At 43.9% G+C, this 13204-nt stretch overlaps 1 protein-coding gene across 6 annotated transcripts in view; it reads right to left on the reverse strand.

Moving 5' to 3' along the window:
* EMD (emerin) overlaps nt 1-8229 on the reverse strand; it is an 82117-nt gene extending 73888 nt beyond the window's left edge. For 3 of the 6 annotated variants that reach the window (XM_069209477.1, XM_069209475.1, XM_069209471.1), the window contains exons 1-2: nt 8094-8229; nt 258-373 (exon numbers count right to left, since the gene is read on the reverse strand). In XM_069209477.1, coding sequence (XP_069065578.1) covers nt 258-339 — 82 coding nt within the window. In that variant the 5' untranslated portion in view covers nt 340-373; nt 8094-8229. Of the gene's footprint in view, nt 1-257; nt 374-8019 lie in introns of all 6 variants that reach the window. The other 3 variants (XM_069209478.1, XM_069209476.1, XM_069209472.1) reach the window with 2 other exon arrangements.
* Between the last annotated feature and the right edge of the window lie 4975 nt (nt 8230-13204).

Here is a 13204-nt window from a genome sequence, read left to right on the forward strand (position 1 = left end):
AAGAGTATATTCAGTTCAGTGTGTACCAAAAACATGAAGTATATCTAGTAATAATATAAATTGTGGGTCAACGTTTTAATTTCAGCGAGGTGAACACGCTGCAACTGGTGAAAATAACATAAGTGACTACCCTTAAAGGTGTTTTCATATCCCAAAGGGGTATTCAGGTCACATAAATGTTGTAATCAAGCCAAACTGACTTTGTTCACTGGGTCAGGCCCATTAGAAAACTGTACATCTGTGCAAAGCTGACATACCAACAACAGGGCCGTGGGGGATACTGTACTTCTTCAGAGCGCTGATCAGCTCCTCATCTGTCATGCCTTTGAATTGCTCCATCTTTCGCTGTAGGTTCTGCCCAGGATCACTTCACCTAAATGGAGAAAAGCAATTGCATTAGGAGAGGCTACAGTACCAAAGCCTTCACCCAGACATGTCTTCCCATCACTTCGCAGCTCATGCTGGAGTGAGGCTTTCATTAGAGGAACGGATACAAATCTTCAGACACTGATTTTCTTGGTTGCCTTCTGACACCAGTGGCAGTGTACCATGCAGCATCCACGTTATCTGCTTCCACCGTGAAGAACTCAGCAAGGCAAGTGCCTGAATATCCATTTCACACAGGACGGAGACAAAAAGATCTTGACTTATTACAAGATTAAGACTGGGAGAATAAAAGTAAAAGTGAGAAACCCATTACAAGCAGTTCTAACTGCAGATTCAAAAAGATAGACTAACTTTACATACCTTTGGCTACTTACATATTGGGGAACAAAGTTTTTTTGTTTAGGTTTTCACTATTTGGGGCAACATCGTATGCTACATTCTCTCTGAACACATTTTTTTTATAAGCAACGTGTAGTGACGACTTGGATGAGGGGCAAGACGTAGGGTATTGGACTTGCTGACAAATGCTGCTTTCTGTATTGAGAATAAAGAGACATCTCTAGCAGACATCCGTACACCATGTATGCCGGCCCCTTCGTACATTTCTGTTTGATACTGGTACTGCGCTGTGTGCATATGGGGTGACCACCGATGTCATGATAATTCTTCACTTTGTTTGAAGCTGCCTGCTATTAAGTCTGATTGTCTTTTTTCTGCATGTTCCTATGAGTTGCTACAGTTGCCTGTCTGCACATGTAGGGCAGGATTCTCTTTAATGTCTTTAACCTGTAGAGAACATGGGGCAGATTGGGCTTGTCTGTGTATAGGTCTGCCTTCGACAATGTTCATTTTATTTGTTTGCACCTCCTAAGATTTCAATAATTAAATTTTTTAAAGGGAACATAATCTCATTATTCAGTGTGCCTGGGCCTCGGTTTATCTGGTTATGGCGAAGTAGCTTACATAACCCCTCTTTTTGTGCACCACAGATTTGCTTTATGGGAGATATAGTCTTGCTCTATGAATCCCATACACACATAAGTGTGACAATCCTGAATGGGAACTTGAAAAACCATGGCAATGAGAACATGGAATCCAGAAGGATGCAAATATCTGGTGCACAATGAGATGCACTAAACATTCACAAAAGATGTAGGTCTTTCCAATTAACCTGACTAGCTAGCGCTCTCTTGCCGCCCTTAAATAGAGTTTCAAAACTGATACAAACAGACCTTGCTCTCCATGCTTCCATGGTAAATCTTTATTGGTCTTCTAAGGAGCTGAACTTTGCACACAGAAAGCATTTTGTCCAAGTTACAAGGCGGGGTGGATATCCACAACAGGAAGCACACCACTCACCGTTAAAACCTGTAAAATAGCTCAGTGGATTAAGCTGAAGTCAGTAATTGGGTTTGCCACCTCAGCCTTTCGTATCATCCAGGGAAGTAACAGAAGTACTGCTGAGGGGGGTAACAATAATGACTTACTAGAACACCTAGAAACAAATGCGTTTCTGGACAACTGGTTTTATTGAACACAGTATTTGACGGAGCAGAAATTGTGTGCTTCCACTGAAAAAGAGTGCTTGAACAGCACGTGTTGCTTGTGGGGACACGTATGCTCAATACAGGAGGACTGACTTGGTTAAGGTGACAAGCCAATGATCTGGCTTATAGCCTTGATTTATCATGAACAGTTACAATAAAAGTATTAGGCACCACATATTTTTTGCGCATACTGTATGTTTAAGTCAACAGGCATTTTAAATGTTGATAGTTATTAATGTGTATTAAAGCCTGGTGAGAAGTATTTTGTTACATGGAATCTCGCTGATCACCGTAGTAGGCAAAGACTTTGGTATTGTTTACTTCCTCTGACTATGGGGATAGGAGATCTGCACTATAATAATCCTTATTATGCCATTTTAGAAGGAATTATATAGTATTTAGACAACTGTAATTTTGTACATAATTGTAGTTGTATTGCTGCATGCCCAACAGTTGACTTCTGGGAAAGTTGATGCTCAATACAGTAGGTGTGGGTTGGTTATGGTAAAAGCCAACGATAAACGGTATAGGCCTGACTGGTTCATTTTTAGCATGTTTGCGAGATACCAATGGGCTGATCTGTTTATTATATAAGATTATGAGAAAGGCAGTAGGCCTGGCTTATTTATTGTGAAAGGCAGTTTGTAAAAGCCAATAGTCTACAACTGTGGATTTTTATCACGCTGTGGACAAGTATTTTGTTGTATAAAAACTCACAGATTACTGCAGTAGCCAAGGAGTATGGTGTTGATCACTGCGTGACAAACTCAGAGGGTCGAAGCTTTTCATGGTGATGATCCTTGTTATACCCTTTGGCGAGAACCTGTATATTCATTTCCCAACTGTAATACTATTCATCTGTGTCATCTTATACCTACATGCATGATGGTTGCCAGTTTAAGAACATTTCAATAGGGTGGTGTTGGTTATGGTGTCAAGCCAGTGGTAAAGATTATTTGGTGCACTGAGAAACTATATATCAGATTCCAAAGACATATTTTAAAACCCATAAGTCTTTATGGGTCTCTTGTTATAGCGCCAGGTTAAAGTGTGAAGATTAGTATTTTGTTATATAAAATTATCTTTGGTGGCGTTGATTTGGTTTTGATGTTGAGTCCTCCTGGGAGCAGAAGATCTGTAGTGTAATCAATCTTGCTTGAATATATTTGGAAGCCCAACAAACAGGCTTAGATGTCTGCCAGGATGTTGTAACAAAACAATTATTTAAAAATACATACATAGAACACAGGGCCAGATGTAGCAAAGGGTTTTACCCATTCTGTCTCTATGGGGAAATGTGTTCGTACATATGGCCCATAAAGACTAGAGCCAATCACTAAATCACTTCACTTCCTTTCATGATAGCAAACGGTAATGGGTCAGCCCCCACCAAGACATTAGCTCTTTTGCCCTGTAAATGACAGTGTTTGTCTGGTCATATGTGCAGATTTAGCTGAAAATAAGTGAGCTTCAGTGCCAGGGTTGGTGGGCCATGTATATCGTTTTCCAATCTTCAAAGGTCCACCTTGAATCATTTCCTATCTTTTTAGTTTCATTTTTATATAGTTTACTACAGATAGCCAAATACTGTTTAAGGGTGTCTTGCTTATCGCTTATTTCCTCCAGTGTGCCACATCCCACAAGGCTGCGGCCTCAAAACCAGGTGACCATCATGGAATGGCATTCTCTATAATGTATCATTGTTTTAGCATTTCAAAAAAGCCAACCTGTTGGTTCTAAAAGTGGTGACAATATTGGAACACTCAAACAAGCACTGTAAAATACTACTGCAAGTTGGTCGCCTGCTGTTACGTTTAATTGTATTTATTTCAAGCAAATCCGCACCAGGTATAGGTATCTGCTGTTTTTTTTCCTACTTGTATTATTTGAGTTTATCTTGCATATATTGTTAAGTTTGTGTGCGTTTTTTTTTGGTTCTGTAAGTGGGTGGATGCAAGAATGAGTAAGTGATTAGATGAATGGTTCTGTGAGTGCAAGGCTGACTGACTGAATGCATGTTACAAGGACTGTGTGCCTAAACCAGTAGCAGCTCACAGGAGGGAAAAGGGGCTGGGTGGCGTGTGGCACGGGAGAGGGGAAACACTGCATAAAAAAAATCTATATAATGAAGAAAACAAACTAACCTTTTTGTTCCGTGCCGCACCTCGCCGCTCCCATCCACTCAAACTGGACTGCAGGCACAGGCTCCCAGCCTGCCTTGTGTCCAATCCTAATGCTGCGTTGCAGCATGAAGCGGTTTTAGGACCGGACGGAGTGCCCAGCTAGGGCGCTCCATGGCAGAGTCGACGTCTCTGCCTCCTGTCTCCAACCCAGCAACGCAGTGCCTACGTTGCTGGGTTAGAGAGAGCCCAGTCCGCGACGCCCAGCCAAACATACAAGCCCACTGAAGGGGAGTGCACTCGTCCCTGTCACAACCCCACTCCTTTCACTATAAAACAATAATAAACGTTGTTTATTATTTTATGGTGAAAGGTTTGCAGCTGCTGCTGGCGGGGGCGACTCTCCTCAGTCATAGAGGAGCCGCCCCTGGCCTAAACCCATTAGTGACCGAAGAGACACTTTCATTTAAAAGTTATACCTATTGGCATTGCTGATGATTGCTTTTTGATGAAGGTGATATGTTTTGGTTATACACTAAATGCATGAAGAAGCAGCCTATCTGCCTTTAAAGCTACTAGCCTTAAATATACAGTAGTCTAATAAAAGTTACACCTCTTGTAATATTCTGTTTTTTTTTTTTATTTTTACATTTTAATCCAACCCCAGTGTATGATGAAATTAACCCGTTTCTAATTTGAGGGTGAACAGGAAGGAAATTCTCTCTAGCAGATTTCTGAAAGACATGTCACCCATTTCCTGACATAGTATCGCTTGACATTTATTTATAGCAATGGTCGTGTACATGAGTAAAACTGAAAGAGAGGGAGAGAGCTGAAAGCCAAAATGGATGGATTTGTATTTGACGTAACAGTTACTTGTGTTGTTGATGGTCAAAGACAGGAAATGGCACCAGTGATTTACCATACTTTGTACTACATTCACTGTCGCAATACAACAGAAACTACACTAGAAAGAAAACGAAACTAGTAAATGTTTCTATTAAACCTATCTAGCCACACCTTAATCACCCTGACAGATAACCCAATTACAAATATGGTATAGTCTCAAATAGTAAGAACAGTGACAAGCCAGCAAACTGTTAATTGCTTGCCTTAAATCTTCATTAAACATAGTTCCATGCTTTCTTTGCCATAGCCCTTGTAGTCCCTCCAAAGCCCAAAGTGAGTCAGCTTTTCAACCATGAAAGCCCTCAGCTTGAGTGAACTAAACAGAGGGACCACTTTTTAATAGATCTCCCAGCAATGGATTCAACACCAATAAGGAACGACCAGGATGAGGAAGGACTGCTGGGATAAACATATAAAGGATTGCAGGCAAACATTCAATTTAAAGATCCACACATTACAATCGCTCAAAAATCTAACTTTAAAATAATTCTAATTTTCAGCACACATGCTGTTATATGCAATAAATCCCTACTACCTGCATCATTTGGCGATAAAATTAAATACAAACCTGAGGCAGATACATGGCTAAGGATGTTTGTCAATTTACAGAAAGGCACATTAAACAACTGTAATTATCCCAAATGTTTCCATAACCCAAGCGCATCTATTCTAAAGGTGTATTTTAACTTTGATATAAATAAAAATAACCCTAACTCTTCAAAACGTTACACCTAAGTTTGCAAATATTAGACAATTACTAGCTCTTACAGACACAACTCTTTCTGGTCTGCCAAACAATGAATTCCTCACAATCAAAAAACACATGCAGAATGGGGTTGCCACCACTTGCACAAAAATGCTTTGAAGTTTTACAGAGATGCCCTATTAAACAATCATTTACAATGCAATGGTTCTCGAGTTTGCTCGAGTTAGAGCTATTTGCGCTGTAAATTCCTAACTGGACTTTTCTTGCCACATAAATTGAAAATGAAAAGTAAAACAGTTGGCATTAGCGAGACAATTCAAAGCGCCACGGCCACCATAACAGCAAAGAAGAGACACAAAAGGGAAAGAAGATTGCTCGCTGTCATACATAACACCATATATGCAATTATCCATGTAAAAGGGTCAATGTCAAAGGCGGTAACAAAACTGCCCCAAGGAGGGACAAACGTAAAGCATTTACCAATGATAAAGGATTTTTGAAAGGCAAGCCCATGAACGAGTGATAGTGATGGGCGTGGCGTGGTCGAAAGCACACATGGATACCAACACGTCAGAAAAGCAGTGCTAGCGCCGCTATGCTCGACATAAAAATTAAAGGCGCAAGAAAAAAAGGAAACTACCAGACAAATATAAAAGACTTAAAAGCTGTCATGTTTTTCTACAATATAGATAATCTCCGACACTCCTCCACATCCAAGGTGGTAAATTTAGTACAGTTAAAGGGTTAATGGCAATATCTGGTATAGTAGTTTACAGAACTTGGATCTGACAGAACACAGCACTATTTAAAATAAAAACAGATTCTAAATAAGGATTTTCAGGATATGCATTAAGTAACTGATCCAATTTAGATCTACTGCCTACAAATTAATTTTGTGAGCATTAATTGCATAACTGGGAATTGGCCAGTTGAGTTAATCTCCTGAACAATGTATGGGTTGCCACCTTGGTGGCACTTTACCTGTCTGGACTGTATTTTTAAGTCCATTGCAGAAAAAAAAAGGAAAATTGGGAAATCTTGAATGCTTTCCATTCTGAAATATAAACTTAAAACAGTAAACAAATAATTTGGAAGATTGTTTTGAGGGGTCTAAATGTCTAAGACATGAGTACTGGAGCAAACGCAGGGCTAATTGCCATGTTATAAATATTGAAAGCTTTAGACAAAATATTTATCCCTTCTTTTGGCCTTTCTGGAATAGCAAACGTAAAAAAACATGCTTGGGATTTTTTTCTGAGAAACATGGCAACACTAACGAGGATTCATGATCCGCAAAATTAAGCACCAAAGACTTCCCACTAAAGTATTTGGGCTTACTTGCAGTAGTCAAAATATACATGTACGTCATCTATTTATTTAGCAGTTCTCTATTATTTATTTCAAGAATTGCATGTTTTATAAGTGAGAATGAAACCACTACCGGGGTCAGCTGAAGTTTTTTAAAATTTTTAACAAAAACTGGCACTTTTTGCATGAACCTAATTTGTCAGGTCTTTCAAAAGGCAAAAAAAATATGTTTTTTATAGACCTAACAGTATGCTGAAGCTGACAGGGTGGCCATACAAGCATCGAAAGCAGGTCAAGCGGAGGTAAAAACTTTTATTTCACGGGGGGCGGGGAGGGTCTTTATTTCTCGCCGGACCCTCGGGTAGGGTTATGACAACAGGGAGCTCCTGTCAGGCCCCCATCTGCGCCTATCTCCCACTGCTGCTCACACACCAGCTTCCCGACACCTCACGGTCAGTACTCCAGGCACCAGCCACGCAGGGAAAGGGCACACCCGGGATGCCACCTCATACCTTTCAACTTTAGTTTCTTTATCAAAATAGGACTGTAATTTAACTATGTTAAAACAGTGGGCGCCACTTCGCGAGCTAGACGAGGGCGGATGCTGTTTTTACATCACTTCCTCCCAACCCGCCCCTGCACGCGCACGTAGCGGCTAACGGCCAGCAGAGGGCGCGTGCGGTGCCCGCATTCCTCAGAGCGACCGAGGACCGCCGTGTCCGCATAGGGGCGCGCTGTGGTCACGTAAAAGAGAAGAGGACGCAAACTTTAAAAAAAAATAATAATAACTAAATCCGTTGCAACAACAGTATGGAAAAAGCTACCGTTGGACAACGCGAGAACAAGGTCGTCGAAAACAGAAAGTGCAATGTTAAATGAGGCTCATTGGAGGGGGGGCGGCCTGGAGGCGCGCGCCTCGTCTCGGGCCATGTCCGCGCGCGCAGAATTCGCGCTTTTTTTCTTTTTGGGTCACGAGAGCCACCGCCTCCGTCACGAGCGAGAGGAGGGGCTCCCCCTCTGCAGGTCTCCCTCCCTCCCTCACCTGCCGCGAGCCGTTAACGCCCCGCGGGAGCAGCCGTCGCGCGCGTGCTTCTTCCTCAGACGGCGGTCACTCACCTCACACGCCAGATCGGGGAGTCGCCGCTCCTCTCGGCGGGCGTTGTAGGCAGGGCTCGGATGGGTGCCCGCGGCTCGGACCGGAGGAAGGCGGGGGCTCGGCTGTGACAGACTCCGCTGCTGCTGCGCATGGACTGTGGAAGGAGGAAGCGGCCCCCGCCAGGCCCGACCTCTTTTATTATAATGAGCCGCCTCTGCCAGTCATATTGAAGTAGTAAACTTGCACCGTCCCCTCTCACGAGCGGTGCTGTTCGTTCAAACCCCGAACATAAATACCGCGCCTCAAACGAGGCCAGTGCGCCGAGAGCCCAAAATCCGCCCGCTCTTCGAACAATGCCAGCCTGCAAATATTTGGACCGTTCAGCGGCGCCGGTGGCCTTATTCTTGGACATGTGTGTAGGTGGATACGTTTTCTTGGAGAGAAATACGCGCGTTGATACTTTTGAGTGAAAGGCAGGGGTCGGTACTTTAACTTTGAAGTTCTGATTCTGCCTTAATAAAAATGCAGCAATAGTTTCGATTATTCTAATCGCCCTTAAATTGAATTTCCCCTTATATTAGATGTTTCGGGCATGTGTTACAAACGAGAATACTGGCTGTGCCTGATTGCCCTTTTTTGCTGGCATTGACAAACAAACTCGGCTATGTCGGTAACTTTATCTCTGCCCACTGGCTAGAAGTTGGTGGCTTTAAGATGGTTCCGTAACAGATTTTATTTCATCCATTATAAACGCTTCCTTTTCTGGATTTGTACCAGCCGTTAATGAAAAAGGTGCTTTCCCCCCTCTTGTATCACTGTATGCCAGATATTTTTTTTGGCTAGTTAAGTGCCTTGATGGGCACAGGCGTAAGACACTCGACTACATCTGGATGCTGTAGCCTGGACGCCTCCTGAGTTGCAGGTTGACTGAAACACTATCAGATGAAAGGTGTACACTTTTAAAAGTAATCAGGAAAGGCGATTGTTTTCCACTGTAATTCTCAAAAAGGTGCGTAGACTAACAGCAAGAGTGCAGGAATTGTTGGAAGATGTGGCGCAACCCGTTGTGAGGGTAGGCAAGAACGATTTTTTATGAATGTCTCACATGGAATATATATTGTGTGTGTATATAGGTCTATATTAATAATTAAACCAACGATGGCCAGATGTCCAATCAACATAAAATGGTTGGTTTATTGGTACATAAAATTAGGGTTTAATTACGTTCTCAACTTACCATCTCCATAATATGCCGTAGCTAACGGTGGTGAAATGTCTATTTGTGCCATCTGCACTACAGGTAGGTCCTATCCACAAATACGTTACTTAATACGTTTTCTTACATGATTGAATAAAAATGTTTGTTCACCCAGTAAGCTCTTATTACGATACAAGTCTCGGATACGCAAACTAGGACGCACTGCTCTTAAGCAGACACATGAACCAACAGTACTAGTTTATCAGCATTGCAAGTTCAGATTAGCAGGATGCACAAGATATATACAGTACACAGTTTAAACTCCTGTGCCAACATTACACATGTGTAGTAAAGTACCCTCTTTTTGGCATGGTTACCCCCATTTGTTGCCTGCTGTCACTGTGTTTTGACTGTGTTCATTGGGATCCTGCTAACCAGGACCCTAGTGACTGCTCTCCCTCTAAGTTTGGTTGCTTAGGATTTAGCACACCCCACAATTGGCATACTAATGCCCTCATATAACTATAGGATACCAGGGTATTGGGGCACCAGGGGTTCCCCGTGGGCTGCAGCATGTATTTTGCCACCCATGGGAGAGCATGCAAAATGTCTGCAGGCCTGCTTTTGCAGCATGCATGAAAATGTGCATGCACCCTTTTGCTATAGGTCACTGTAAGTCACTCCTATACTAGGCCCTCCTAGCCCAGAGGGTGGGGTACAAGTACCTCTGTGTGAGGGCACCCCTGCATGAGCAGAGGTGTCTCTACGAACTCCAACTCCATTTCACTGACTTTGTAAGTGCGTGGAATCCATTTTAGCTGTGTACTGGACATACTACCTGTGTCCAGCTACATAATGGTAACTCGGAACCTGGGCATGTTTGGTATAAAACATGTCGAAATCATACCCCAGTACTTTTGCCAGTATTGGTTGTACGATCAATGCACTCAGACCCCCAGCATCGCTCCTACTAGTCTTCTAAGGTTTTCTGCGCAGCTGCCACCCCTCGGGACAGTTTTCTGCCCGCCTGTTGCTTGACTAACTCATGCAGATGAAGGCCGAACAAAGGATTTCCTGTGGGAGAGGGAGGTAATACCCTCTCCCTTGGAAATAAGTGTTGCATGACTTGGGAAGAGTAGCCTCCTTAAGCCCCATGTATGCTTTGAAGGGCACATTTGGTGCCTTCCTTGCATAAACAGATTTTCACCAGTCCAGGAATCTCCCCCCCGCCCACCTTTCCCGGTCCCTGCTCTGGTGCAAAACTGGACGGTGGAAAGAGGAGTAACCACTCCCCTTCCCATCACCACCCTATACTAAAATGGTGGAATGCAAAGTTAGGTCCTCCCCACCCAAGGATGTGGAATAGTTAGAAGGGAGCTGGGAGAACTCGGGACCCCAAGAGGTGAGTAGCTAGGTAACCCCCAGCGACCAAGAGAGCAGAGGTAAGTTACCTGGTCTTCCCAAGGACTAACCAGGGGAATTGGAACATTGCAAGACAAGGACCAATCTAGTGGAACCCAACGGTTGATTCCGGAAGAAGAGGACCTGCAAGTGAAGGGAACGGAGTCCAGTCCACGCAGGAGTGTCTAGGTGGGGCAGGAGCCACTACCCACCCTTCTGTGGATGAAGATCTGCTGTGGAGCCCAGGAGCTCCTTGAAGTCATGCAGACAATGTCTCACTTCGGTCCCAGATGGTTACTGGTCAGGAGGACCAGTAACAAGCCTTGGCAAATGCAAATCTGGGCAGAAGAGGATTTGCAGAGAACAGGGCCAGTAAGAAGGACCCTTGGAGGGGAGTCTGGGCTGACCCTCAGCAGTCAGGAGAGTCAGCAGTCGCAGCTCCCATGGGCAACCCACTGGCAGCAAGCACAGAAAGTGGCCGTGAGGTCCAGTCAGCACTCCTGGAGAGGAGTCGCTGGAGCAGCTGAGGAGAGACTGTCTTTGCAAGGATGAAGTGCTGTAGTCTGGGGCTACTTGCAGCCTGAAGATCCTTTGGAGCAGGAGTCAACAAGCTTGCTGCAAGAGTTGCAGTGCACAGGGGTACTGTCTTGCAAGGAGAGGCAAGGACTCGCTGTCTCCAAAGTTGGACAGTAGGTAGAGACCAGGGGTCCAAACTGTTCATGCAAGGTGGGCACCAAATGTACCCATTAATGAAAGCCAGTGGTGCAAGGAGGCTTCCCCTTCCCAGCCTTGTAACCTCTATTTCCAACGGAGCAGGTGTTGCCTCTCTCTCCTGCAGGAAATCCTTAGTTCTGCCTTCCCTTGCTTGAACTGGTTAAGCAGCAGGCGACAGAAACCTGTCTGAAGGGCTGCCGGCAAACCCTGAAAGATGGGTAGAAGTAATAATAGTGGCCCTTTAAGGAGCCCCCGGAGTGCATGGAATCATGCTACCTTGACTTGTATTAATGTTGGGGTATGATTCTGACATGTTCAATACCAAACACCTGTTGCCAGTACACAGGTAAAACTGCTTCCCTGCACTTTTGAAGTTCCGTACATTGGAACTAGAGTTCATTGGGACACCTCTGCTCATGCAGGGTTGCCCTCACACACATGAACCTGCACCCTGCTCTGGGCTAGGAGGGCCTACCATAGGAGCGACTTACAGTGGCCTGGTGCAGTGAAGGGGTGCATGCACCTTTTTCACTCAGGCTTCACATGCACCTGCACCATTTTCTTACCCACAATGCCCTGCAATCTTCCAACTTTTTGGGAAATTGCACATTTTCCCCATATTTTTGTGATGGAACCTTCCGGAATCTGCAGGAATCCACAACATTCCTACCACCCAGCATTGTTGCCTCTACACCGATTAAAAATTCTGCCCCACTTGTCAGCCTAAATTTTTTTTTTCCAAACTGCCCTTTTGGACCCGCTTTGGTTTCCCCCTCAATTCAACATGTTTTTGGCTCTTCTCTGTCACAGGCACTTGGCCCACCTACACAAGTGAGGCATAATTTTTACTGGGAGACTGAGTGGAATGTTAGGTGATAGGAAATTTGTGCCGGTGCGTTGATCCCACACAGAAATGTGGGAAAAATGTGATTTTATTTTTCTTAGCTGAATTTTAGGTTTGCTGAGGATTCTGGGTAAGAAAATACTGGGGGATCCACGTAAGTCACACCTCACTGGACTCTCTCGGGTGTCTAGTTTTCAGAAATGTTTGGGTTTGGTAGGTTTCCCTATATGGTTGCTGAGCTCAGGACCAAAAACGCAGGTGTCCCCTCATCTCCCCTCCCAAAACTGGTAGTTTTGTATTTGATAACTTTGATGTGTCCACATAGTGTTTTGGGGCATTTCCTTTTGCGGGCACTAGGCCTACCCACACAAGTGAGGTACAATTTTTATTAGGGGGAATGCTGGGTGGAAAGAAATGTCTGGTTCCTCTCAGATTCCAGAACTTTGTCACCAACATGTGAGGAAAAATATTTTTTTGGGCCACATTTTGAGGTTTTCAAAGGATTCTGGGTAACAGAACCTGGTGAGAGCACCACAGGTCACCCCAACCGGATTTCCCTGGGTGTCTAGTTTTCAAAAATGCACAGGTTTGGTAGGTTTCCCTTGGTGTTGGCTGAGCTAGAGGCCAAAATCCACAGCTAGGCACTTTGCAAAAAACCTATCAGATTTAAGTGTAAAAATGTGATGTGCCCATGTTGCATTTCTTGTCGCGGGCATTAGGCCTATCCGTGCAAGTGAGGTACCATTTTTATCGGGAGACTTAGGGAACACAGACTAGAAGAACAAGTGTTATTGCCCCTTTTCTTGCTCCACATTTTTGCCTTCCAAATGTAAGACTGTGTGTGAAAAAGACATTGTTTTGAGAAATGCACTGTAATTCACTTGCTAGTATGGGGACCCTGGAATTCAGAGATGTGCAAATAACCACTGCTTCTTAACACCTTATGTTGTGCCCATTTTGGAAATACAAAGGTT

The sequence above is a fragment of the Pleurodeles waltl genome, chromosome 10 (assembly GCF_031143425.1).
Source record: "Pleurodeles waltl isolate 20211129_DDA chromosome 10, aPleWal1.hap1.20221129, whole genome shotgun sequence".
Taxonomy (NCBI): Eukaryota; Metazoa; Chordata; class Amphibia; order Caudata; family Salamandridae; genus Pleurodeles; species Pleurodeles waltl.